Raw genomic sequence first — 27,512 nt, 5'->3', positions numbered from 1 at the left:
CACTTCTCTCTCTCAACTCAAAAACAGCATCTAAAATAGTAACTCAGATCCCCTCTCACACAGTAGAATCTCTAAGAAAGAGACTTATCTCCTGGTAGATTCCAGCCTCCAACTTCAGAGAGGAGGAAAGAGAGGCACTTCTCCCAAAAAGCAACTGGGCTTGAGTTCTGTGTAATCCTAGCTGTACCCAGTCACATGACCCGATGTATCAATCAAGTCTCACTCTGCAATCCCAGGGAACACCAAAACCAACAGAACACTGAATTAGTTCAAATTAAAACAAACATTGTATCAATTATACTGTTGCAGTAAAAATAGAGGATGCTGGAATATAGAAAGAATGGCTGAATGCATAGAACAGATGCTGCACAAAAAGAATGACATACCGTTCTTAAAGGCACAGTATCGTCACAATGCAGATTTGCTCACATGTGAAATAACAAAACAACAACTTGCATCAATATAACATTTTTAGCATTGCAGAAAGTTCCAGTGCAGTCTGCAGAGCCACAATCAAAAAATGAATGAGAGAAAATGCTGGAAAATCTCAGCAGGTTTGGCAGCATCTGTAAGGAGAGAAAAGAGCTAGCACTTCGCGTCCAGGTGACCCTTTTGAGAAAGGGTCATCTGGACTTGAAAAGAAAAAATGCTGGTTGATTTTCCAGCATTTTCTCTTTTGGGTTCAGATTCCAGCATCCGCAGCAATTTGCTTTTATCGAAAAAATGGATGAGGTGCCTAAGGAGGTGGTAGGAGGGATGACCAAAAGCTTGGTCCAAGACACGGGTTTAAAGAAGGTTTGTAAAGGATAAGAAGGAAGTGGAGAGGCAGAAGGATTCGGGAAAGGAATTCCGGAAGTCGTCTCGAGGCAGCTGAATTCACGGTCACTGGTGAAGAGAGGGAAATGCAAAACTGGCCAAAGATGGAGAATTTGAGAAATGTTGTATTGATGGGGAGGCTACAGAGTTGGGAGGGTTAAGCCATCTATGGATTTAAACACATGGAAAATTTATTTTAAATGAAGACATTGAGGAGCAGAGCTGGGGGGCAGGGGTGAAAGGTGAGTGAGACCTGGTTAAGGGTGGAATAAATGCAGCAGATTTTTGGATGAGCTGAAGTTTAGAGGGTGTGGAATGGGAGGTCAGCCAAGACAGCATTGGAATAGCTGATTCTGGAAATGACAAAGGCAAGGATGAGGATTTCAACAACTGATGGGCAGAGATAAGGCTGAGAGATGGGTATTGTTATGGAGGTGGAAATAAGCAATCTCTTCTTGATGGAGAGGATCTGACATTGGGGTCAAGTAGAATGTTGAGGTGGTGAGTCCGCTTCAACTTGAGAATGTGATCAGAGATGGGAATGAAGTTTGTGCACCAATTTTGTAGTGGAGCTGAAAGTATTGAGTTTAACCTTTCCAACATTCAACATGCTAAGCCTCACATGAACTAGACAATGAAGTAGAGACTTTAGAAGAGGCTAGGTGTGGTTGAATATGTCAAAGGGTGCAAAGAGAATCATAAGTCACAATTGTTATACAGGAACATCACTTCTAACTTTGGTTAAGGCTATTTTAGCAAATACTTCCATAGAATACTGTATTCTTGTTCCTCAATCCTGAGATATTGTCTACTTGGATATTAAGCACACATCTGCAGTAACTCCATGATCTTGTTACATAGTCTATTTAAACTTACCAGCGAAGGATAGAATTTCAGTTTGTAATACTGACATAATCCTAAACTGTGATTCCCAAGCTAAATGTTTTGTATTTAAAATGTTATATTTCTGTTTAAGTATTTATTTGAATGTGAGTGATAGAACATAGAACATTACAGTTCAGTACAGGCCCTTCGGCCCTCAATGTTGCGCGACCTGTGAAACCAATCTAAAGCCCATCTAACCTACACTATTCCAATATCATCCATATGTTTATCCAATGACCCTTTAAATGCCCTTAATGTTGACGAGTCCACTACTGTTGCAGGCAGAACATTCCACATCCTTACTACTCTCTGAGTAAAGAACCTACCTCTGACATCTGTCCTATATCTATCACCCCTCAATTTAAAGCTCTGTCCCCTCGTGCTAGCCATCACCGTCCGAGGAAAAAGGCTCTCACTGTCCACCCTATCTAATCCTCTGATCATCTTGTATGCCTCTATTAAGTCACCTCTTAACCTTCTCTCTAACGAAAACAGCCTCAAGTCACTCAGCCTTCCCTCATAAGACCTTCCCACCATACCAGGCAACATCCTGGTAAATCTCCTCTGCACCCTTTCCAATATTTCCACATCCTTCCTATAATGCGGCGACCAGAACTGTACGCAATACTCCAAGTGCGGCCGCACCAGAGTTTTGTACAGCTGCAACATGACATCATGGCTCCGAAACTCAATCCCTCTACCAATAAAAGCTAACACACTGTACGCCTTCTTAACAACCCTATCAACCTGGGTGCCAACTTTCAGGGATCTATGCACATGGACACCAAGATCTCTCTGATCATCCACACTACCAAGTATCTTACCATTAGCCCAGTACTCTGTATTCTTGTTACTCCTTCCAAAGTGAATCACCTCACACTTTTCCGCATTAAGCTCCATTTGCCACCTCTCAGCCCAGCTCTGCAGCTTATCTATGTCCCTCTGTAACCTGCAACATCCTTCCGCACTGTCCACAACTCCACCGACTTTAGTGTCATCCGCAAATTTACTAACCCAGCCTTTTACGCCCTCATCCAGGTCATTTATAAAAATGACAAACAGCAGTGGCCCCAAAACAGATCCTTGCGGTACACCACTAGTAACTGAACTCCAGGATGAACATTTCCCATCAACCACCACCCTCTGTCTTCTTACAGCTAGCCAATTTCTGATCACCCTCAATCCCATGCTTCCGTATTTTCTGCAATAGCCTACCATGGGGAACCTTATCAAATGCTTTACTGAAATCCATATACACCACATTAACCGCTTTACCCTGTTATGGAGCGCACCAACTTCCAATCCATTCATCAGTGAAAATCAGTTCTTTAATAGATAGGTGACCCACTCTGCCAGATTACTGCCCATATGAAGTCAAAAATTTGCCCTTTACATTCAACATCCACTTGAAGTTCATAATCTTGCCACTTCTAATGTGGAGAGTTGGGGTTGATGAGTAAAGGACAATTTACTTCTTAACCCACTCCAGATGACAGATGGAATCTTGTGAGACACAGGCCAATATCTTCCTGGTTCTCCTGTGGCACTTTTGGGGGATACCCCAATGATACACTGGGGAATCCCTCCAGGAAGTTCCCACATGAGGTTTCCCCGGCAATTGCCCAGAAATGCTGACTTCCTCTGGACAATTGCGTTGGGCTGGGAACTATCCGACAGCAGTGATTTGGATCACTAACATTGGGCGATTCTGCCAGTTTTACCCTGATAGTTACCCTGTAAGAGTTGGAAGGGAAAAAAATCAATTCTAACTCCAGAGTGGCTATTTAAAAAACCCAGACCCAACTTTGCACAGGGCACCCTGCAAACCCATTACCCCCCCCCCCCTTCAATCCCTCGGGATTCCGCATACCACTCCTGACCACACCCAGGGAACCTTTCAGGGGGACCCCACACCATCCCAATCAAGCCCACACCTCCACCTGACCCTGGCCCTTCCAAAAACCGTGTCTCCCCCGTCAATGACTGAACCGCCAGCTACCTTCTCCCTTTAAATTGTCCCTATGTCGTCAAAAGGGAGCATGCCTTCCTTCTGTATGCCCCAGTTACTCAGTGATGATGCAGCCGGGGGTACGCTTCGCTGCTCCTTTCTCACCCAGCCTGAGTGAGGAAGGTTGGGCGAGATGGGCTGTGCAATTTCAATGTAGTTAAGCCCATCCAGAGTTGCAATCCGCTGGAGATTGCCACTCTGAGGAAGTTATAGACCACAAATTTGAAAAACAACATGGAGGGAGGGACGGAGAAGGGGGGGGGGAGAAAGGAACTTCAATATAGGCAACAATAGAAAAGAAATGCTAACATAATGCAATGCTTGACACCAGTCAGTGGAGAAAGTAAAGTTGAAGATGAAATGTATTGTTGATCTGATCAACGATTGGTAGATTTTGTGTCATCTGTCAAATTATCAAACAGAAAATTGTGCTGTCTACATTGGAAGCAACTGACATTTCAAAGAAGGGGGAAACAAAAAGAGGTGAAGCTGAAGGTAGCCTGACAGCCAAAGAGACTGCAGGAGGAATTGAAAGCTCTTATATGGGCCCAACCCCAGTGCAGAAGTATGAGACCTCAATGACCAAATGGAAGACTGGTGAAGAGCCAATGTTTACTATTGCTACAGCACACTACTTTACTGAGTCAACGGGATCAAGATTATTGGTAACTGTTGCCCCCGCCACTCAATCTAAAGATCCGCATGACTTTCAGACAACATGGCTTTGGTATGCTTACACAGCTAAAGCCACGATTAAGTTTACCTGCTATTTGCTTGCACCCAGCCAGTGGTCCTCCAGGATAGTTTTGCCATTTTATTTTTGGCATTACCGTTTGGTTAAATTAGGCATTCTTCCCTTAAAATTTGAGCATTTTCAGGCTGCACCTCATTTGCATTTCAGCAGATTGACCCATCACCTTCTGTTACCACTTTATTCACGATTCTGTTGCACATCTTTTCAATCAAGCAAAGCCTCTGAAATGTGATGTTCCTCAACATTAACCTGTTATCCTTTGCCTGTATGTTTCCCTACACTTATTCTCTTCTTTTGCTTTTTCCATACGTCCTAATTAATCTCTCTCAACTTCAACCTTTATACCTGAATAGACTTTTATCTGTCTGCTGTTTATGTAGTTATGTATGTCAGTTGGCTTTTATATGTTGACTTTCTGTGTCTACACAGACAAAGCAGTCTGGTCCAGAAGTAACTTCAACAAATGTAGACGCCTCCAATCTAATAGATTCAGCACGAAAACAAATGGATGCAAAGGAATGGGCTTCTGCCTCATCTTGCAGTTGGGCTCAGGTGTCTTTTTATTCTTCATAGAAATTCATTGCACTGAGATGGGCTCGAGACATTTTTGTTGGTTCCACTTCTTTCTCACTGCTTGTGGTGCTTTGCTTGCCAGTATGTTTTTCTTTACTTAAAGTTTATTTATTAGCCACAAGTAAGGCTTACATTAACACTGCAATGAAGTTGCCATGAAATTCCCCTAGTCGCCACAGTCCGGCACCTGTTCGGGTCAATGCATCTAACCTGCACGCATTTCAGAATATGGGAGGAAACCAGAGCGCCCGGAGGAAAGCCATGCAGACTTTTGCAGCTCTCACCTGCTTCTTCGTAGAGCAGCAGTTGCCTGCCTCCGCCAGCTCGCTCAAAGAGGAGGAGAACGTGCAAACTTCACACAGACAGTGACCCAAGCTGGGAATCGAACGTGGGTGCCTGGCGCTGTGAGGCAGCAGTGCTAACCACTGTGCTACCGTGCCGCCTTTGAGAGGACTATCCTTTTTTCTGAGAACACCATTTTATCTCATTTAACTATCTTTCGTTCATGCCGTACACCATCTACCCTTGGAATTTCCAGCTCTGGTTGGACATGTCTGTGTGGCGTTTGCACATTCTCCTCGTGTCTGCGTGGGTTTCCTCCGGGTGCTCCGGTTTCCTCCCACAGTCCAAAGATGTGTGGGTTAGGTCGATTGGCCATGCTAAAATTGCCCCTTAGTGTCCAGAGATGCGTATGTTAGAGGGATTTGCGGGTAAATATGTAGGGATATGGGGGTAGGGCCTTTGGTGGGATTGTGGTCGGTGCAGACTCGATGGGCCCAATGGCCTCTTTCTGCACTGTAGGGTTTCTATGATTCTATATCCTTGGAGGTTTTATCCTTCAACCTACAACTGCCCCACCCACATGGTGCACTGCCTCCCTATACCACTGATTCCCCAGTTGGGTGCTATGACTTGTCAGTCGATCTGCCGTCTCTCCCATGTTCGAGCTTTTTATAACAAGTAAACAGAAGGATTCATTTTTTTAAAAAAACACTTTTTTGGGTAGCATAGTGGTTAGCACTGCTGCTTCACAGCTCCAGGGACCTGGGTTCGAATCCCGGCTCTGGTCACTGTCTGTGTGAGGTTTGCACATTCTCCCTGTGTCTACGTGGGTTTCCTCCGGGTGCTCCGGTTTCCTCCCACAGTCCAAAGATGTGCAGGCTAGGTAAATTGGGCATTCTAAATTGCCCCTTCGTGTCCCGGGATGCATAGGCTAGAGGGATTAGTGGGTAAATGTGTGGGGATATGGGGATAGGGCCTGGGTGGAATTGTGGTTGGTACAGACTCGATGGGCCGATTGGCCTCTTTCTGCACTGTAGGGTTCTATGATTTCTAATAGTCCCTTTGATTTTTTTTTTCTTCCGAGTTGCTTGATGTGGGTTATTCTTTGATTCCTGGAAATTACAGTTTAATTCTGGAGGCTTTGGCAACCTTAACTACTCTAAGAACTACTTTCACCAGGCCCCTACTGATGTCACTTTCAAAGCTGTAGCCAGGGCCAGGATGTTTGCAACACTGACCTGGGAATGATTCTCCCTCAAATTTCCATCCGTGTAGGGAATATTCCGGCCTCCACTTGGTGCTTCCTCACAGTGAACCAGCGATCAAGTGCTTGAATTGTAGCAAGTCTGTTCTGAAGCTACAGAGCTGTCATGTTTAATTTGGAGATGCCAGTGTTGGACTCGGGTGGACAAGATGAGAGGTCACAGGGCACCAGGTTATAGTCCAGTAGGTTTATTTGAAATCACAAGCTTTTGGAGCGCTGCTCCTTCATCAGGTCGTGTTTCATGTTTAATTTGTCACAGAATCAATTTATCTTCACTCCAGTAAGTTTAAGAAACAATCTTTTGTGTTTATAAAGTATTTCCATTGTAAGGTTTAGAAGTAATGCACCTTCCATTTGAATGATGGTTCCAGCTACCTTCGTAGTCATCCAGTATGAAATTATCTGAGGCACATTGCTTAACCAATTGCATTTGTGTCTGTGTCGGAAGCTGTAAGGAATACATTGTGAGATTGTGACAACATACAATTGCAGCCACTTGATCTTGTCGGATTGCATTTTCTGCTTTAAGATGGCTTCTTGAAAGTTAAATTGCATGTTTTTGCAATAAGTATACCATTTAGACAGTTGTACTGGCAATTGTTTTATGTTGGTAATCTTAGAATTTTTAAAAAAGTTTTATTCTCTGTTTTGTGAGAAGATTTTTTTTAACACAGAAGGTGCACAGTAAGGATGTCTCCTCACAATGCATTGTCTACAATAGCACTTCGTACACAGATTGATAATACATCACTGCGGTGCAGAGATGAGAAATACAGACAGGTACATGTTTTAGATTCCTTATGATTTTATGCCGGGAGTTTCCTTGGAGTTGCTCCTGCTTGTCACCAGAAATTTGCCAGAAGTGCGAGAGAAATGTTGTTTGCACGAGGCCATGAGATCCCTGCTGCACTTCAAACAAAGATAATGACACATGAGCAACTCTGAGGAAACCAGAGGACACTGATTTAAGGAGATTGGCAAAAGAAATAACAACAACATGAGGAAGAACCTTTTTACGCAGCAAGTGGTTAAGATCTGCTCGAGAGGATGTGGAGGCACATTCAATTGTCCCTTTCAAAAGGAAACTGGAATGCATGTGAAGAGAAGATATTTGGCACAACTACGAGGAAAGGACAAGGAAGTGGGACCAGCAGAGTTGCTCGTGCACTGAGCTGGCATAGACTTGACAGGATATGATTCTATGATAACTCTTGGGCCTATCATTTCAGTGCATGGGTGTATAATTTTGATGGGTCATGCCTTCTGTTTCTGAAATGTACGACGGCATGGTCATCAACTTTGCATTTCTGTTCATTTTCTTTTGACCATTTTTGAATTCATTGAAATCCAGTCTGATTTGTTTTTTAAAAAGCGGCCTAATTGTTGACTTTTAGGTAGTATTAAGGATGGTCATGCATGCTTCAATTTGGGTTTGTTTCATGGAAGAGCAGGTTCCAAAAAGGAAAATCCACTTTGCCACAATATCTTCCTATATTCTCCATGTTACTTAAACTTTGGAATTTGTCAAAATCTATAACCACAAAGATAAGTAAAATTTCAAGTATATAATAGAACTGGTTCTGAATATTTCTGTTATGAACTTGACATGCTTGATCAGTAAGGCAGCAGGATTTGCAGTAAAGACTTAACTACAGCCAAAGTGCAGATGAGAAAACTATTTGAGTTGATGGGTTGCATTTCAGGGTATTTGACTGTATGTAGCTTCTGCTATTTAGTTTTCTTTTATTTTTGATTTAAAGTTGCAGAGCATTGTGCTTTCTCTACTTGATCTCTTTCCAAAAAAACTTACCAATATGTGCATTGTGGCTCTGGAAATTCTTTCTTCAGAGATCATTTTCAAGAATTGTGTATGCTCCCAATGCTGATTTTTATTCCTTACCACAGATTCAGAGTCTGTTCTGTGACTGCACAAATGTTGCATTCTTTAAATCAATGTCTGCTTTGAAAACTTTGCCAATTTCATGATTGATGCTGGCGAGAGATTTTGTAATATGTGCCTACAAACTGAGTGAAAAATTCTACAATGGAGCAGTTTCAATATGCTGACAAAAGGAAGAAAATAATAGGAGAAAGCTCAAATTGTCTATACGTTTTTTATTATTGCATTACATTTTCTTTTGTATGCATTCTGCACCAAAAACATGCTTTAGACGGAACATTGTGATGAAAACCTTTTTTACAAAATCAGTATATGCTTCCCACACAGAATATGCATTATACTCACTAAGCTGTGTGATTTTAAGGCTTTACAACACTTGTGTCTGCTGATTATTTGGATGTTCTGGATAAAGTTTTTTTTAAAGTTCAATTTTAATGAATATATAGTTGGGTCATATAGGGATTTAAGAAAATTGAGACTTTTGTGCCTCAGTTGTAAATCTTTTACTGGCTACTATAGCGAAATAATTACATTTTACGACGTATTGTCATAGAGGTTTTTTTTTTGTCCCTAGAAATCTGAAATGAAATCTGAAATGAACTGGGAAGTAAGTTCCAAAGTGGTGCAACATGAAACCCATGAACAGGAGAAGACGATGAAGGTTATGCAGGAAACAATGGTGATGGAAGAGGAGCATGTGATGAATGTGCATGCAAGCGAGGATGCTTCCGCTCTATGTGCTAAGCTGGCAGGAGTTGAGTGGGATACTATAGCAGAGGCGAGCAAAGCTCACTCATCTGGTGATGCAGGGGGTCTGAGTTGCCTGGCGACCATGGAAACCAAAGAGGACAAGAGGGAGATGGCGAGTCCCAAAGTGGATAAAGCAGTAGCTGAAGTTGCAGAAGTATCTGCTTCTGTTCAAGGGTGGGAGAAACAGCCTGAAATGATAGGCAAGCCTTCAGATAAATCTGAAGACAAACCTCAGTTTGAGGTAACTGGTTTCCCTCACCTCTTACCAACTGTCATCATTAATCATTCTCATTTAATCTATTTGTTTCTTTGTACATTTGCAAAAACCTATGAAAAAAAAAAGACAGCAGAACATCTGAATTGCATGAACTGCAAAAAGATTGGCTATCATTAATTGCTATTGAGTCAAGTGATTTTGAAGCACATTTAACGCATTTCTGATGCTTGTTGTCCTTGTTATTTAGAAACCAAAGGGGTCATTTTAACCACAACTGGTCGACTGGGAACTGCCCAGAGCTGAATTTTGCTTTTCGACTACTGTGGAAAGTAAATTCGGGCAGAGTGTAAAATGGATATCTGAGCCTTTCGCTCTGAATGGGTTATGTTAAAATGAACCCCTTGTGCCTACACACTGTCATCTCACCACTGATTTTGAAATGCTACTGTTTGTTCTGCTGCAATTTCTTTAATCAAGTGCTTCTTGCAAGCTTGCGGTGCTTTTAGCTTAACTTGTGGGTGATGTGCTGCTTTCTATTTTTGATATTTTATAATCACTGTTTGCAAAATCAAATTACTTTATTGTAAACGTCTGGGACCAATGCACCACTGGGTTAATCTAACTCACATTTTAAGTTCCTTCCTGAATTAAGGGACTCGACCAAGACCAAATATCTTCAAATCTTAGTTTAGTAAGGTTTGAAAAAATTATAACTTTTTTAATATAAAAGTAATTTGGAGATTAGAATAATTTTGATTTGTCTGAAAAGAGGGTTAAACTCAGTCAGATGTTTTTTCCACGTTATGTTTTCCTCTTTCCTTTGGCCCAATTTCTGAAGTAAGGTTTTCAATGTGCATTCAACCAATAGATTGTGCTCAGAAAAGAATAGTCTGGATTTTGTGGTCAGTGGTGAAATGCCAGTATTCGCTGACCTCAAAGCTGCCCCCAGCAACGTATCGGTCTTGTGTGGATTTCATCCTTCAGAATATTAATTTCATACTGGCGCCAACTACAGGGAACCTTTTTGTTTCCTGCAACCATTATGGTATTAAGCTGGTTACGCAGCCATTCGCATCATTAAATTCTCAGAGAGCAAAGTAAGAAGTATACAGCATTGGTTATCATTCACTCGCTAATGACTTTACAGCACGCAAGATAAAGATTGGGTCGTGCACATGAGATTAAGATAGAAGTTGAAATGGCAAACGGATTTTAAAAATAGTTTTATTTTAAAATTCTATGGGAATTTCATCATAGTGGAGAAATTTTATATTTCTTAATTAGGCTTTTAGGGCCAGAGAGATTGTTCAATCATTATGACCTAGCACTCCATTTGAAAACTCAACTAAACCTCATTTATCAAGACAATAGCATTTTTAATGTTTACAGCAAAACTAACATAGATGTGGTAGGAGTTTCCACTTTTTGTGATTTCCAGATGATTACTATCTGTGGGGACATCAACATTGCATCCTCTGGAGCAGCAGGGAACAACGGACAGCAACTTTTGGATTTCCTAGTTTAACTGCACATGTGCAGGCACCAGAAGTTGCTTCCATCATTTCAACTGCAAAATCTGTGCCTAGATTTGTAAGAGAAAAACCTGCGAGAGTAGACTACTGGGAATTTATGCAAAAAAAGACTGAATTTAGTTTCTTATTTATTATTGGTGTAACAAAAAAGCTTACATTAACACTGCAATGAAGTTACTATGGAAAATCCCCCAGTCACCACACTCCGGTGCCTGTTTGGGTACACTGAGGGAGAATTTAGCGTGGCCAATGCACCTAACCAGCATGTCTTTTGGACTGTGGGAGGAAACCAGAGCACCCGAAGGAAACCCCCACAGACACGGGGAAAACATGTTGACTCCGCACAGTGTCCCAAACAGGGAATCGAACCCAGGTCCCTGGTGCTGCGAGGCAGCAGTGCTAACCCACTTAGCTCCGCTTTTCTAAAATGCAAACATCTAATGATGTTGGTGCAGCTTGTGTTTTTTCTAAATCTGGAACATGAGTTCACATGCAGGTACAGCAAACAATTAGGAAGTCACTTGCATGGTGGACTTCATTGCAAGCGGATTGAACTGGAAGAGTAAGGAAGCCTTGCTACAATTTGGTGTGAGATCACACCTGCATTACTGTTAATTCAATAATGTAAAAACTTTAAAGTTATTTTGATTTGTCCAAAAGAAGATTAAATTGTCAAGTGTTATTTTACACATTCCTTTTCATTTTTTTGGCCCAGTTTCTGTGATATGGCAGGAAGTAAAAAAACACTTGCCCTTCATTCTTGAATCACTTTACAGAGGGCGATTGGATATGCACACAGTTTTAAAGTTTATTTATTCATCGCAAGTAGGCTTACATTCGCACTGAATGAACCTACTATGAAAATCCCCTAGTCGCCACACTCTAGCGCCTGTTTGGGTACACCTGAGGGAGAATTTAGCATGGCCAATGCACCTAACCTGCACATTGTTGGACTGTGGGAGGAAACCGGAGCACCCGGAGGAAACCCAGACACAGACAGGGAGAACGTGCAAGCTCCACACAGATAGTGACCCAAGCCAGGAATTGAACCCAGGTCCCTGGCACTGTGAGGCAGCAGTGTTAACCACTGTGCCACCATCAAAGGAAGGATGTACTTATCTTGGAAAGAGTGTAGTGAAGAATCACGAGATTGATTCCTGGGATGAGAGGACTGTCCTGTGACAGGAAGTTGAGTAACCTGAAGGTCAGAAGATTTGAGAGGTGATCTCATTGAATCCTACAAGAAGGGTTGACCAAATAGAAGTTGAGAGGTTGTTTTCCTGGCAGTGGAGTCTGACGCTGAGGAGCTTAGTCTCTGGATAAGGTGTCAAATAATTTTAAGACTGAGTTGAGGAGGAATTCTTTACTCAAACAGTTCTGAATTTTTGCAATTCTCAATTCCAAAGGTTGTGGGGCGACGTAGTTGAGTATCTTCACTGCTGAGAGAGACTCGAGGGGAATTGAGGGATATGAGGATCAAGTGTGAAAGTGGAATTGAGATTTAAAAACTCAGTTGTGATCATATTAAATGGTAGAATAGGTCGAAGGGCTGAATAGATTCTAGCTGTTGAGTTAAAAGAAATACACATATATATATTAGTGCACCGTTTTAAATGAAGTCTTCATTCAATAGAACATAACTGAAAGGAGAAAAAAAGCTTTCCTTTTCAATACAAAAAGGAAAAAGTAAAATTTTTGTTTGAACAGTGCCAAAAAATCTCTCTAATCGTCAAAGAAGCATAGCTTTTTTGTCATTTCTAAAATAACTCGTGGACAAAAATCAACAGCAATTTAACTTGCTGTTGGGCATCTTCCAAGTGAACAGGTTGCGTACTGGTCATTGTATGAAATAGCATCGTGAGAACAGCAAACCAGGAAATAAAATGCACTGATTATCCTTCACTTTTTAATTAGAAGCTAAAATAGCAAATGTTTTTTTTTTTAAAAAAACCTAAATAACAAATTCATTTTATCAGAATAGTGAATTTGACATTGAGTTTCCAGAGCCAGTGAGGTTGTTTGGCAGTTGTTATAACTTAGTACACCATTAACTTAGTTTACACTTCATCACTAAGGCATAATATTGTCAAAGGTTTTTACAGTGATATTACTGTACAAAAAATTGGAAATTCTTATCAGGTCAGTGCTTTCTAATCGATTTGAAGTCTGCGTGGACTTCTGCAAGACTGCACATCTTCTGGAGAAGAGAGCTACTGACATTTCTGCATTTAATTACACGTGTGTTGGCTCCAGAAATTACTTTAAGTTTCAGAGGACTGAAGCCAAACTTTGACAGGTTTTTCTCTCATTACTACCACAAAATCCAGGCCATCTTTTTTCAGTCCTTGTTCACAATTGAAATTCTGATTACAGAGCAATGTAGAAAGCTACAACACTTTGTTTTTCTATTTAGCTATTGTTATAGGAGTGCAGCCAACTTTCAATGTGCAGCTTTCCTGACTTCCTAAGCATAAATGGCTGGACATGCAGGGACATGTTGAAGCAGAATAGATCCAGAAATGCATTGGTAATCTGTTTCTAGCATTATGTTCTTGGAAATAACTGTTGGAGACGCGTCTTTACATATGGACTCCAACACCCAATTTCAAATAGGAAAGGCACCATGTAAATTTAGGGGCATCTAGCTTGTCTGCTTTGAATAGGAATCCTTGCACATAGCACTCCTGGACTCTTCCCAAAGAGGAAGGAAAACCAAGGGAAACGCACCCTGAAACTGATATGCCATGTATGGTACTGAGAAAACATCAGTTGCTGAATGCTGAGAATGAAGAATGTTATGAGCTTTGCTCACACTTGAGGATTTGTTTGTCCTTTATCTTTTAGCCACCTGTTGTGAAAACAGAAACGGTCAGCTTTGGCAGTGTGTGTCAGGAGGATGGAAAGGAAATCTGCACAAAGGATGTACCTGTCGTTCACACCGAGACTAAAACAATCACCTATGAATCAGCAAAGGTAACAGATTTAGCTAATCTGTGTGACCAGCATAGATTTAATTTTGTAATGACAATTCAATGCGTATGCAGCAATATAGAATTAAGAGGAGTAGGCCATTCAGCCCCTCGAGCCTTTGCCGCCATTTGATAAGATCATAGCTGAACTGTAGCAGATTCCTTCACTCTCATTGGGTAAAAATCCTGGAACTCTCTTCCTTATATTCCCATGGGTGTTCCAACAACACATGGACAGCAGTGGTTCAAGAAGGCAACGCGCCACCACCACCTTGAAGGCAGTTACAAAAGTTAGGGACGGGCAATGAAAGCTGGCCTATCCAGTGATGCCCATGTCCTATGAACAAATAAAAGGAAAAAGATCTGATTAATGCATCTGCTTCGCTGTCTTATTCTCATCCCCCCCCCTCTCCCCCCCCCCCCCCCCCAACACCCTTTAACTCCTTTATCACTCAAGAATCGAACTCAACCTTTAAAATATTCAATGACCCAGCCTCCACTGTTTTTTGGGCAAAAGAGTTTATTTAATTAGCTAGTTGAATACAAAAACTATTTTTCTACTTAAATTTTAATCAATTCTATTAGTTCTGCCGATGCTTCCATTCTTATTATTTCAATTGATGTTCCACCTCTTCAAATTCCAGCTTTAGGTAAGTTAAATAGAAAATACTTAGCCAATCACTTAGCTGCTTTCCAGTGGTGCCACACATGTGGACCTCTGTGAACCCGCTCTCTCTCAACCTGTTTCTAACCCGCCCGCTCTCTCTCCCGCTCTCTCTCAACCTGTTTCTAACCCGCCCGCTCTCTCTCAACCTGTTTCTAACCCGCCCGCTCTCTCTCAACCTGTTTCTAACCCGCCCGCTCTCTCTCAACCTGTTTCTAACCCGCCCGCTCTCTCTCAACCTGTTTCTAACCCGCCCGCTCTCTCTCAACCTGTTTCTAACCCGCCCGCTCTCTCTCAACCTGTTTCTAACCCGCCCGCTCTCTCTCAACCTGTTTCTAACCCGCCCGCTCTCTCTCAACCTGTTTCTAACCCGCCCGCTCTCTCTCAACCTGTTTCTAACCCGCCCGCTCTCTCTCAACCTGTTTCTAACCCGCCCGCTCTCTCTCAACCTGTTTCTAACCCGCCCGCTCTCTCTCAACCTGTTTCTAACCCGCCCGCTCTCTCTCAACCTGTTTCTAACCCGCCCGCTCTCTCTCAACCTGTTTCTAACCCGCCCGCTCTCTCTCAACCTGTTTCTAACCCGCCCGCTCTCTCTCAACCTGTTTCTAACCCGCCCGCTCTCTCTCAACCTGTTTCTAACCCGCCCGCTCTCTCTCAACCTGTTTCTAACCCGCCCGCTCTCTCTCAACCTGTTTCTAACCCGCCCGCTCTCTCTCAACCTGTTTCTAACCCGCCCGCCCGCTCTCAACCTGTTTCTAACCCGCCCGCCCGCTCTCAACCTGTTTCTAACCCGCCCGCCCGCTCTCAACCTGTTTCTAACCCGCCCGCCCGCTCTCAACCTGTTTCTAACCCGCCCGCCCGCTCTCAACCTGTTTCTAACCCGCCCGCCCGCTCTCAACCTGTTTCTAACCCGCCCGCTCTCAACCTGTTTCTAACCCGCCCGCCCGCTCTCAACCTGTTTCTAACCCGCCCGCTCTCTCTCAACCTGTTTCTAACCCGCCCGCTCTCTCTCAACCTGTTTCTAACCCGCCCGCTCTCCCTCTCAACCTGTTTCTAACCCGCTCTCTCTCAACCTGTTTCTAAACTGCCCCCTCTCTCTCTCAACCTGTTTCTAACCCGCCCGCTCTGAAATCTCTGTTTATGGCCAGATCTCTTCTCTGAAACCTGAAGTTAAAGTTTAAAAAGATGCACAATTTAATTATCAACTACTAGTAAATTGCTTATAGCCAATGATGAATAATATATATCAAGTATTTGTTATAAAATAGTTTGTGAAAACTGGATGATCTAAGATACGATAGGAACATTGGGCCGGGGCGGCACGGTAGCACAGTGGTTAGCACTGCTGCTTCACAGCTCCAGGGACCTGGGTTCGATTCCTGGCTTGGGTCACTGTCTGTGTGGAGTTTGCACATTCTCCTCGTGTCTGCCTGGGTTTCCTCCAGGTGCTCCGGTTTCCTCCCACAGTCCAAAGATGTGCAGGTTAGGTTGATTGGCCATGCTAAAATTGCCCTTTAGTGTCCTGAGGTGTGTAGGTTAGAGGGATTAGCGGGTAAATATGTAGGGATAAGGGGGTAGGGCCTGGGTGGGATTGTGGTCAGTGCAGACTCGATGGGCCGAATGGCCTGTTTCTGCACTGTAGGGTTTCTATGACTCTCTGACTAACATCAATACTTTGTTTAATTACAAATTGTTTAATTGTCTAAGTAACTCTTTGACTAAGAACTGTACTTAAGGATTTGGAGAGGATTGGGTTGTAACATGAGCAGGCAGTGTCAGAAGCTGCAATGTGGCCAGCATACAAGGTGCTGCCATGATATATCTGTAACCAGGGCAGGAAATGCAGGTGTGGAGTTCTGAGTGCAGAGGAGAGACAAGTAGGGTGTGAGGCTAGAAATCTGAGTGGGATGGGAAATATGATCATAGGCTATATGCAGCCCATTGGAGAAGCCTGAAGCTAATTGAGCATTAGTACAGTCAGTAAAAGCAACCAGCTAGTGCCAACATTTGCAAGAGAGTTTGTAAAAATGTAAAATATCCCTCTTAATATTCTACAAGTAGGAGCTTACTGGAAAGCTGCAGCAGGGAGAAGTAGTTTTTGTATTGAAAGGTAAATGGCTGAGAGACACAAAGATGTTGCAAAGTGAGTGGAAGCCAAATTCAATAGGCCATTGTTGACCCAAGCAAAGAAGGAATGCCCATTGCTAAAGTTGAGTTCAGAAGATGACTTCAAGTGATACTCAAAAATGATGATAAAAGGAATAGACATATATGCATAGATTTATAGTTGAAAAGTTTTCAACTAATTGCGAAGTTTAGTTCAAATACTGGCTTCTAATCTAACCTTTGGGACAACATCTGCTTCAGAATCTGGAGCAATCTTTCTCATAAGCAATTAATAACCAATGCATACTTCCAACAGAGACCTTGACTTCTGTTCATTAATGTATGCTTGTTTATGTTTTTTTCACAAAACCTTCCCGCAGTTGAAGAAATTTCATTTAAGGAAAAAAGCGTTTTTCTTGCTACCGCTTCATTATAATACTGATGAAATTTACCAAAATAATTAATGAGTTTCTGTTCCATTTCTTTTTGTCAGTTGGATTCGAGTGCTGACAGTGACCCAGGAGTTCTAATGAGTGCTCAGACGATCACCTCAGAAACTTCAAGTACCACAACCACTACGCACATCACCAAGGTAATTCCATTTCATTCCAGAAATGGAGTAGTTACTTTAGGATAGATTTTGAACTTGCTGTCTGGACGTGAAACTAATCTTGTAGCCAAACCATACAATATAGAAATGTTTGATTTTCATTCCCATTGAATTGTTGATGGTCCTTTGGATTTCCTTTTCACTTTGTCTTTGCTTATTTTTCCTCCTTGTTACATTTCATGTCCTTAAAAATGTTGCAATACAAACCGTCTATGACTTCTACAAAAGTTGTCAGGGGATTTAAAGGTTGAATTGTAATAATGATCAAAGCAAGATCTACCTGCACCTGAGACTTGCAAAGATCTTCCTTCACTCATATGCAGTCTACAGATCTGCTTTATGGTGTGCAATTAGATGTGTCTTGGGTATCTCTGCTTTGAGGACAGAGCTTCTGAAGGTTGTGATTCTAACATCTTGCACAGCCCTAACTGCAACACTGAGATGCTGGAATTTGAAGGAATATAGATGTCAATAATCTGCATACCAATTTGTACTCCGCGAAAGAACCTATATCTGGATAGTGTTGCAATGGCTTGAAGTATGATATTGACCATCACAAAGCTTTCAGTTCTAGGTTGCATTCAGAGCTGTACTGCACTGAGAATGTGTGTCAATGAAATGCAGTGAAAGAGCTGTAAATGTGCTTGGGAGTTTGGCATTGGAGAGAATTAAATATGGAGCAGGTTTACAGTCAATACTTTTTTAGTAAGCAACTTTGGGCTAGCTATTCAGTACATGATGCTGTCAATTAATCTTTCCTTGCCAGATTTTGCCTCAATAACTGTTTGTGGTCATGAATTCTACATTATAACCATCTTAAGATTCAAAGGAATCTTACTAATGTCTCTGTAGTTCATCTTGATTATCTTAAAATTGTCATCTCATTGACATCTCATTGAAGTAGTATATCATCATTCACCCTACATTGGCTCCCCGTTAAATCACGTCTCGATTTTATAATTCTCATCTTTGTTTTCAAGTCCCTCCATCGCCTGGCCACTTCCTATCTCTGTAATCTCCTCTAGCCCTACAACCCTCTGTAATACCTGTGCTTCTCCAATTCTGACCTGTTAAGCACCCTCAATTTCAAACATTCCACCGCTGGGAATCATGCCTTCAGCTGCCAAGGCCCTGGATGCTGGAATTTCTTCCCTAAACCTCTGCTTGCTTCCTTTATTCCCTTGCTTTCTTCCTTTAAAAGGTTCCTTAAAACAAATCTCTACTGAACTTATGGTCGCCTACCCTATTATCCCCTTGTATTGCTTGGTGTCAAATTTTGTTTTATAACATTTCTATGAAGTTCCTTGGAAGGTCTTACCGTATTAAAATTGCTATGTAAATACAACTTGTTGGTAGTATTAATTTTATGGATTGTCAATCTATTTAAAACAGCAATTGACATCATTAAACTTGGGAAGATATCGACAGAAGATTCATACTCATTGCTCTGTATCTAATCACATCGTACTGGGACCCAGGAGTGTAACAGTGTAACAATAAAACACCCTTGAGATCTGTTTGAAGATTTCTTCAGTCTCTGATTGCGCAAAATGAATTAATGCTAAATGAGGCATACATTAGTTCAATTCATTAATTGCTTTATCTCACAGTAAAGTGAAATGTAATAACTAACGAGGGTGATCAGAGTTACTTCATTCAATCAATATATCTTAAGTTTGCATAATAAAATAACATGTAATGCCATCTCACTTTTTGTGTTATTTCCTTAAACAGAATTATCTCTCTCTATCCTGTCCTAAAATCCTAAAACAGAACCACACTCCTTTTTGCTGCCTGATGGCTCCTGCCCTATTCCAACAACAAGACTACCTTCTTTCATATATATATTCTGCGTTGCTTAAAAGCCTGTTTGCTGTGTCAACCATTAAACCTATTGCCACGTGTCCCCTGCCCCACCGCACCTCTTCCTGCTGAGCAGAGTTCACTAGCTTGAGCCGTGGTCACTGCTTTGTTGAAATGAATAAGATTGCCACAGCAGCAGAATGGAATATCATTCTGTTCAGGGAGCTTATTTCAGTTGCGTTTCTGAAACTCAGTACAAGCCGAGTGATCAGTAGATATGCGCATTCTAAAATGTACCATCATTTTTTGGATCTGTTCTCGAGCCTTGCAGGTAGTTTACACAGCATTCAATCAGGTAATGATGTCTAGTTGTCTGGGAAGGGCTGCCTAAAGTGAGACAACCCTCCTCACATCAATCTCATGCAGTTAGTCTGTGTCAAACTATCAGATCGGCTCTGCTCACCCAGAGACCTAAATTTTGTCCCGCTACATTGGGCTTGCTTTCACTTTACTTTTGATCTCACAGACATGTGTGTGCACACCTCTCTTTCCCACCCCCCCTCAAACCCCTGGCAGTGACCAGTATGTATTTAAATTATATTTGTGCTGCTTTGATAAACTGATGGTGGAATTGTAGGGGTTAGATTTTAGACACTGCAGATGCCAGGCACACAGTATGATCATACCAATGTCCCAGTGTCGTTGGTGTAAGAGCCAGGGAGCCCTGATGGTTGGGCCTCATTACTGTAGCACCAGTGAGCTGGGAGTGTTGCTCCAAATTATAGAAGCAGCATTCTAGTTCAGGGAATGGGAATTCTGGCGACTCCACCTGGCTACACAGAAATCCAAGGTAAAGGGGGGAAAAAGTGGTATCCTTTGCTGAGAGGTCTGCAGCATTCACATTTAAATACTTAAACAAGTAGAAGGTACGTCTCTCAATACTGAATAGATTTGAGAAGAAAATGGCGGATTTAAATTCAAGAATTGTGCCAAGTGCTCAGAGAATGTTGGATGTTCCACTCCTAAAGGAGAAAATGATAAGCCAAGAAGTTATAAACCACTTGATTTTATCTTCGTTGCTGAGGCTTTTCAGGAATTTGTGCTGGAATTTTTTTGTTTTCAATTTGTACAAATAGGTTGGTTGTAGGCACCAGAAGAATGACTTGAAGCCAGTTGAAATCAAATTAAGAGTCCTGGTAAAAGATTGCTGAAGGCTAAGGGAATCGGCAAATCAGTGACGAAAATTCTGACTTTTGTCTCTTGGAAATAGTAACATGTAATGCAGTAAACCCAAAATGGTAAGATCGTTTTGAGAGTGGAGGGCTGGAATGTTCTCATTGTGCATTATACACCAATCTTTGGAAAGCAGAAAAACAAAATACTGCGAATGCTGGCAATCTGAAATTAAAACAGAAAATGCTGAAAATACTGAACTGGTCTGGCAGAGGGAGAGAGGGAGAATCCAACTTATCGCCCCAGGGCAATGACCTTTAATTGATCTGAAAAGTTAACTCTGTTTCTCTCTCTACATATACTGTCACACCTGCTGAGTACTTCCAGTATTTTCTATATTTGAAAAGTAGAACTGCCGATAGAAAAAGCTATTAAAAAGGCAAATCTGATTTCTGATTTTATACATAGTAGCCTTGATGGAAGTGATCTTGAATGTACAAGGCACTGGTTAGGCCACACTGAATTTATTGCATGCATTTCTGTACACTGCAGTTGTAGGAAGGATATTAGAAACCCTATCATGAAACCCCAATTTAGCACAGATCAGGGATTAGCCTATGACTTTGTACGAATCCTGCCAGTAAATTTACCCAGTAAGTTAGCTGTAATTGAGAGTTCCACTAACATGAAGTGACTAACTACTCAACTTTCTGTTTATAGACTGTGAAAGGAGGAGTTTCAGAAACACGCATTGAGAAACGAATTGTCATTACAGGAGATGCTGACATTGATCATGATCAGGTAGGTTAACACACAGCGTGGTCACAATGCATCTAAATAGGCTATTGAGTAAAATGGCTTATATATTTAAAAGACCTGTTTAGTATACAGAAACTCTACTCAAAAAAAGACACTAAAATCAGCATGCTTTGTAATTTAATTCAGCAACTGCATTTCAAGTTAAAGGAGCTGTAAGTCATAACATGGTACCTCTGGTAGATTAATAGAATGAAATTGTGGGTAAAACCATGAACAGAATAAATAAATTGCTTTCAAATTTCACTCTTTGTAAAAAAAAAAATCAATTCATGAACCTTTGCTGTGGTTTCTAGGGGGAGGGAGGAAAGAGGATGATGGGGTTTGAGAGCAGCTCCAGCTACACTGATCTTAAGCAACTACCAAGGTAGAGGTTTCTGACAGAGGCCATAGTGAGCATGGAAGCTGGTGGTACTGATTGGCTGAACTGCCCCATTTCAGTACAGAACTAAAATAAAATCAACACCCTCAAAAGGGATGTGGTCAGGTTTATAATATTTATGTTGAGCACACAAGTGTGTGACGTACTGCTCCTTCTGGTAGAAATTTTAAAATTTTCTTTTAATCATTTCCATCGTTAAAGTAATTGAGAAAAAGTCATCATAAATATCCATCCTGCTTCTGATCATGCATGTCCCACCTACTCTTTTTATACCTCGGGGGGGCTTTCTTTGGGTTAGGCCCTGGCTCAGGCAATTAAAGAGGCCAAAGAGCAGCACCCTGATATGTCTGTGACCAAAGTAGTGGTACACAAAGAGACAGAGATCACGCCAGAAGACGGAGATGATTGACAGCAGGTAAGAGCAAACTGCATCCGCCTGGTACTTTACAAGCTGCTGTGCAATACCGTAGTGCTCTCTGCACACCTTTGATTTTAATTTGCAGCTTTTAACTCTATAACCCATAGGCAAGTGCTTTGGGATGCTCTATTAACACAATTTAAAGGATATAACGTTTGCTTAAATACATAATCTTATAGCTTTAAAATATTGTCAATATTACAATGCAAGATGCACATAATAAATTTGGCCACTATGAAGAACAGATTTGCATCAGCGCAGTTAACTAGCTACATTAGTACCAGATCTGGCCCTGTTATTTACTGGATCACTTTGGGGGATCAAAAAACTTCCCTTCAAGAGATTAGGTTAAGGGGATGTGTGGAAATAGATTGTTGTACAAACTGGCCCTTCTCCTCAAATGCTTCATTTTCCAATATCAATGCCATTAATGATCTAATTTGTGCATTATTACCTTGTATTGTAATGGTTATAAATCAAACTGAGTCCAGGATGTAGGAGAAAATAAAATTGTTTGATGCTAATCCAGTACAATTCAATTTTGTTTCATAACAGCAGAACAAATTCACTAATGCTAATCTCGTTCTTCAAACGTTTGAGTTTTAGCTAAACAGTATACTAAAGTCCAAGCTCAAACCTCAGGGCTAATGGGCATTTAAACTTGGCAGTTGAGTGAAGTTTATTTCCCAGGAGGATTTCAAGCCAGAATGCCATATATAGGCAATGGATCCATGAGGTGTTGGTGGCTTGACTTCAGGTTAAACTTGAATGGCACTTGATCAGTTACAGATTAGCTTTAATTGTTATCCTGAATAAATCTGCAGTTTGTCCATGTCTATCTTGCTATGTCCTCCCAACTTGAGATGGAGGAGAATGTGATAATGAGCAGTACAAGGTTAAAGATAGTATTTGTTAGGGAGTTCATTGACGTACAAGTACTGTATAACCTCAAACTATGGGTTAAAGAGTGATTTGTGTGCCTGCTTTTGGTTATTTGAAGAAACCGTGACTTCCACCCTCCATGATTTCACTGGTGTGACTTCCTACTATGCTTTTGCACGTGCTAAATCAGATCATTTTTATGCCATAACCATTTTATTTTTTAACCTGGGAATAAAACCTAATAAAGTATTAAGCCCATTTGTCTTGACCATATTTATTTAGGGGAAATGCTGTGAGAAATCATTAATTAAATCCCAACAAATTTAAGGTGTGAAAATTGAGAGATATTTTCCCTTAGTGTCTTTTTTTAAATCCTAGCGTAAATGTATGAAATACCTCTATAAAAATTCACTTATTGAAAGTCCTTGGCTGGAAATTTCCAGCCGTCCATGCCAGCGGGATCTTCCAGTGCCACCAAAGGTGGGTTTCCCAGCAGAGAGGGGTGAATTCACTGGGAAATCCTGTTAATAATGGCAGAACCAGAAGATCCCACCACTGGCCAATGGCGGGCTGCCTCCTCCACCATAAAACATGCAGTGGTTGTTCAGAAAATCCCGTCCAATGTCATCATTTCTTCTTCAAAGTCAATAGGTAACTAGCGAAATGAAGCTTGCAATGCTTATTTTGAAAACTGACCCATGGTTCAACACTGATTTATATTGGCTGGAATTTGTTGGAACATTGTCAGAATAATGGTGTACCTACAGCGTGTGGCATGACTAAGGCATATTCTTCCAGAAAATTTGGCAGATATTCCTAGAGCACAAAACCAAACTTTCCTGCCTGCCATGACCTTCCCCTAAATAGAGTTTCATTATCTTCGCTTTCCCCAACACATCATCACCATCATCTCTTCCACAAAATCAGAATCAGAACGATTCTGATGAAGGAAGATAACGGCACTTTAATTGGAGACTTTCAACAAACTGGAAAAGGCAATGGCTTTATATATTGAGTGGAATAAATAGAAATCCAGATAAGTATGTGCTGTTGGCAGATCCAATCCAATACCTTGTTGTTGAAGATGCAGGACATCCCAGTAACGATTACCCATTGAGAATTTTGAGAATGGCTTGGATTTTGCAATAATACAATGACAGTAAAACTGTCAGTGTTTGCTGTCACTATCCCACTAAAACTGTCAGCAAAATCTGGAGTCCACTCCTGTACAGACACTGCGGAAATCCGGAAGTTTCTGTCAGTTATTTTATGCCTCTCCAGAGAATGCATTGTTGAAGCCACCCCTTTAATCACATACTGCAATAAAGCGAATTGACAAGAACTTCCACTCTTGCACTGTAAAAATCCTTAAAAAGGCTACACCATGTTGGATGAAGTGCAACTGGGAATTTAATGGTATAATTAACTTATCATTACTGCTAAACATGTTCATTGGCCTGAAAAACTGATTTTACGTTTGTGGAATGTCAAATTTCTCCGCAATAAAATCTCCTCATCCTTTTAAATAAAATATATTGTTAAGTTTGTATTTATTTTGGCTTTTATCTTAATCCAATTCTAATATATCTCCCTATCCAAAATAAAAAGAGTTTCTAACTTCCTGGTTTTCATGTGTGACTACTTCAGTGCTGCTATTTGCCAGGATATCCCCTTGACTTGGTGCCTGATTTAAACAGCTGTTTAGTAAAGGGAAAAAACACGTCACTTTTTTCAAGGCCAGCAGCGAAGCACGTGTAACTGAAATCTAGTTTTTGTAATCTAGTTTTTGTAAAGCCAACCACACCTCATTTAGATCATTGGTTTGTTCACTCCATCAGAGAACATAGGATTTTAAATGTGATGATAGTACATGTCCATGTAGCTCCTGGGCACTTCCCGGTCACACTTTCCCATGGGAATCTTGCAGTTCTCAGCAGATCCTTAATCAGCCCGCTCTGTTTATTCACTTATGTTTCAGTATTTAATATTGAACTTTGTTTAAACACTCAAATCATTAATTTAATACACATGGGGCAGGATTTTCTGACCTCCACCCCTGCAGTGTGTTTTCTGGTGGCAGAAGTCTCTCGCCAGTAGCCGACGGCAGGATCTTCAGTCCCATTGATGTCTATGCCATTTTGCATGGCTTTCCAGTCCCACCGCGGGGGATTTCCTTCATTGGAACTGGAAGATCCTGTGGGTGGGTAGGGCCGGAGAATCCTGCTCCATTGTTTTCTAGCTGGAGGATTGCCATATCTATCTTGACTTTATATCGTCAGTACGTGGGATCAGTGCAGTGACTGTAAGCTTTAGAATTTGAATCACCACTGGGAAGTATTCTAATGAGTTCTCCAGAAAAATAAATTGACCACTGGAGGATCAGGACAAACAACAGTCTAAATGATGCTGAGTGTACTGTCCCAGCAAATAACTGGAAAAAGAAAAAAATCGCTAGAAATTCATCACTGGAGGATTGGGTTACAGTGTAACCCAATTCTCCAGCTGGTCGAACTAATAATAATGTTCATGAATAAAGGCGCTGTTCCAGCAAATTACGGGTCAATGAAAAGCACTTTGCTGAAAAAACCATCTGTCCAGATAGTAGAGAGAAGATGTCAATATTTTTAAAACCACATGAATCATCCAGTGCACTGAAGGAGAAACTGTTGGCTCACCTAAAAACACATCATGCAGCAACATCACATGTTAAATTGGTTTATTATAATCCAATAATGCAAAATGCTATCATTGCATAAGTAGATATAGCTTTGAACATCATTTTAAAAGTAAGTTGCAATTTCTTGCTTGTTTTTGAAAAGTTTTCTTTTGATTTGTGTGGCTGCCTAATAACATAACACTGCATTTTGCTGTTATGAACTTTTTCGGAAGTTTGCATTTTCTATTTCTCTTTTAAATGAGACGCCTCTGCCGCACGCTGGGTTCTAGTTTTGTGTTTTTGCATATCTCTATTATATCAAACTGTAAACATAGGATTTGCAATATATTTGTCACTTTTAAAAGCTGTGAATTTTTAATATTAGGTAATTTATTAATATTGAAAACAAATATTGCATAGTCTGTGCAGTTTTATACTTGTCTGCAAAGTTATTGATAACTCTAGTTAATTTGTTTTATTAATGGGCTGCTTGTTTCATTTTCCTTCCCAGGAGTAACCACATCTTCACAAAGAAGTAATGCATACACATCATTAGGAATGATTTTGGAGTCTAGATGGAGTCATATACATGACTTCATTTGTCCTGAATCCATCCACTAATGACCTTTCACACCAAGCATACTGGAGCACGTTGTATGAGGACCCTCTCACTAAATAAGAACATTGGCAAAAACCTCATTCCAGCATATCCAAATGGCAGATGAATAATGCATGATTAGAAAAACCTTTGTCACAAAAAAAGGAATAATGAAAAAAGCATTTTCCAAATCCGTATATAGTAAGGCGTCCACATCTCTTAAGTTATCATTTTATCAGCAGTTTTAACAGCAAAAGATACATTGGAACATTAATGTTTTAAAAGAAACGGGAAAATCCTCCGACCGTTTAAAAAATTACTATAGCTGATATTAAGATAAATAAGTTGACAGTAATTCATTTTAATTGTACTTGGTTTCATTTATAAGCAAATAACTTTCACCCCAAAGCTGGTGAAAAGTGTTAATTGTATTGAGGGATTATGTCATACCTTACAGTAGATGTGCCAATGGCAGTGCAAGTCCATATCTATTATCATACTAAGCAACTTGAAGCTTATAACTGGAAACCTTGATATACAATGGTAATGCCTGTGAAAACATGAATAACCTTACACAGATTAGAACAACTTGTTTTGCTGCATCTTGTGCTTTGTCAGCATAATTTGATGTCACCTAACAGATTTTTTTTAAAGAAGTATATATATATATATAAAAATATATATTTTACTTGAATGATTTGGTTTTGTTAGATGAGCACATTCTTTTAAGTTAGAACCAAAAGGCCAGGTAGAGTAATCCATCAATAGTCGTAGATGTTGACTTCCCTTAGAGGAGATGTCAGTATTCCTTTTTAAACTGAGTCTGTTTTGCTCAGTTTATGTTGCAAGTGAATGTGTCTGCTCTAGAAGGAATTTCTCTTTACTACCTGTGACCTCTCATTTTTCAACATTGACTATGACAGCATTGATTCTTCGTAAACACTCTGCGTAGACTCCAGATTCAGAGCAAAGCCTTAAACTAAACAGAAAATAATCGCAAACTCCATTGAAAGCTTTCAAATCATGAAGCATTTATGATTTACAGAAGACCACACAGCTAACTGTAGGGTACAATACTTTCATTAAATTTTTTGCTGCAATGTAATAAATGTTGAATGTATGTTTCTTCATGGTGAAATAAAAGTGGTAAAGGCACCAACAATCTGCTGTGTCTTAATTTGTTAACTTACGTTATTGTATTTTCTATTATAATATTTGGAAATTCTCACCTTCAACTTTCCCAGGACCCAACCATAGGTCACAACCAGCAGCGACCAAAAGTTTGCATCTGCTTCCTTGGGTACCTGAGACCTATAGGGGTAGTGTGCAACCTACCAGTCTCATTTAACCCAGGCCCAAGACCCATCTTTGGATGAGCTCATTGCATAGCATCATGTGTAGAATTGGATTTGTGCGCAGAACATTCTTGTGTTCACATGGTTACCTTGCACCCT

At 40.8% G+C, this 27,512-nt stretch overlaps 1 protein-coding gene across 48 annotated transcripts in view; it reads left to right on the top strand.

The window, feature by feature from the left end:
• LOC144495829 (band 4.1-like protein 3) overlaps positions 1 to 27,241 on the top strand; it is a 189,304-nt gene extending 162,063 nt beyond the window's left edge. For 7 of the 48 annotated variants that reach the window (XM_078216374.1, XM_078216371.1, XM_078216373.1 and 4 more), the window contains 7 exons: positions 4,893 to 5,015; positions 9,057 to 9,473; positions 13,826 to 13,954; positions 17,214 to 17,312; positions 21,027 to 21,107; positions 21,803 to 21,919; positions 25,972 to 27,208. In XM_078216374.1, coding sequence (XP_078072500.1) covers positions 4,893 to 5,015; positions 9,057 to 9,473; positions 13,826 to 13,954; positions 17,214 to 17,312; positions 21,027 to 21,107; positions 21,803 to 21,913 — 960 coding nt within the window. In that variant the 3' untranslated portion in view covers positions 21,914 to 21,919; positions 25,972 to 27,208. Of the gene's footprint in view, positions 1 to 4,892; positions 5,016 to 9,056; positions 9,474 to 13,825; positions 13,955 to 17,213; positions 17,313 to 21,026; positions 21,108 to 21,802; positions 21,920 to 25,971 lie in introns of all 48 variants that reach the window. The other 41 variants (XM_078216401.1, XM_078216395.1, XM_078216400.1 and 38 more) reach the window with 18 other exon arrangements.
• Positions 27,242 to 27,512: the final 271 nt, after the last annotated feature.

Source organism: Mustelus asterias, chromosome 7 (genome assembly GCF_964213995.1).
Source record: "Mustelus asterias chromosome 7, sMusAst1.hap1.1, whole genome shotgun sequence".
Taxonomy (NCBI): domain Eukaryota; kingdom Metazoa; phylum Chordata; class Chondrichthyes; order Carcharhiniformes; family Triakidae; genus Mustelus; species Mustelus asterias.
Note: the sequence above shows the minus strand (reverse complement) of the source record. Positions and strands in the feature narration are given on the sequence as shown.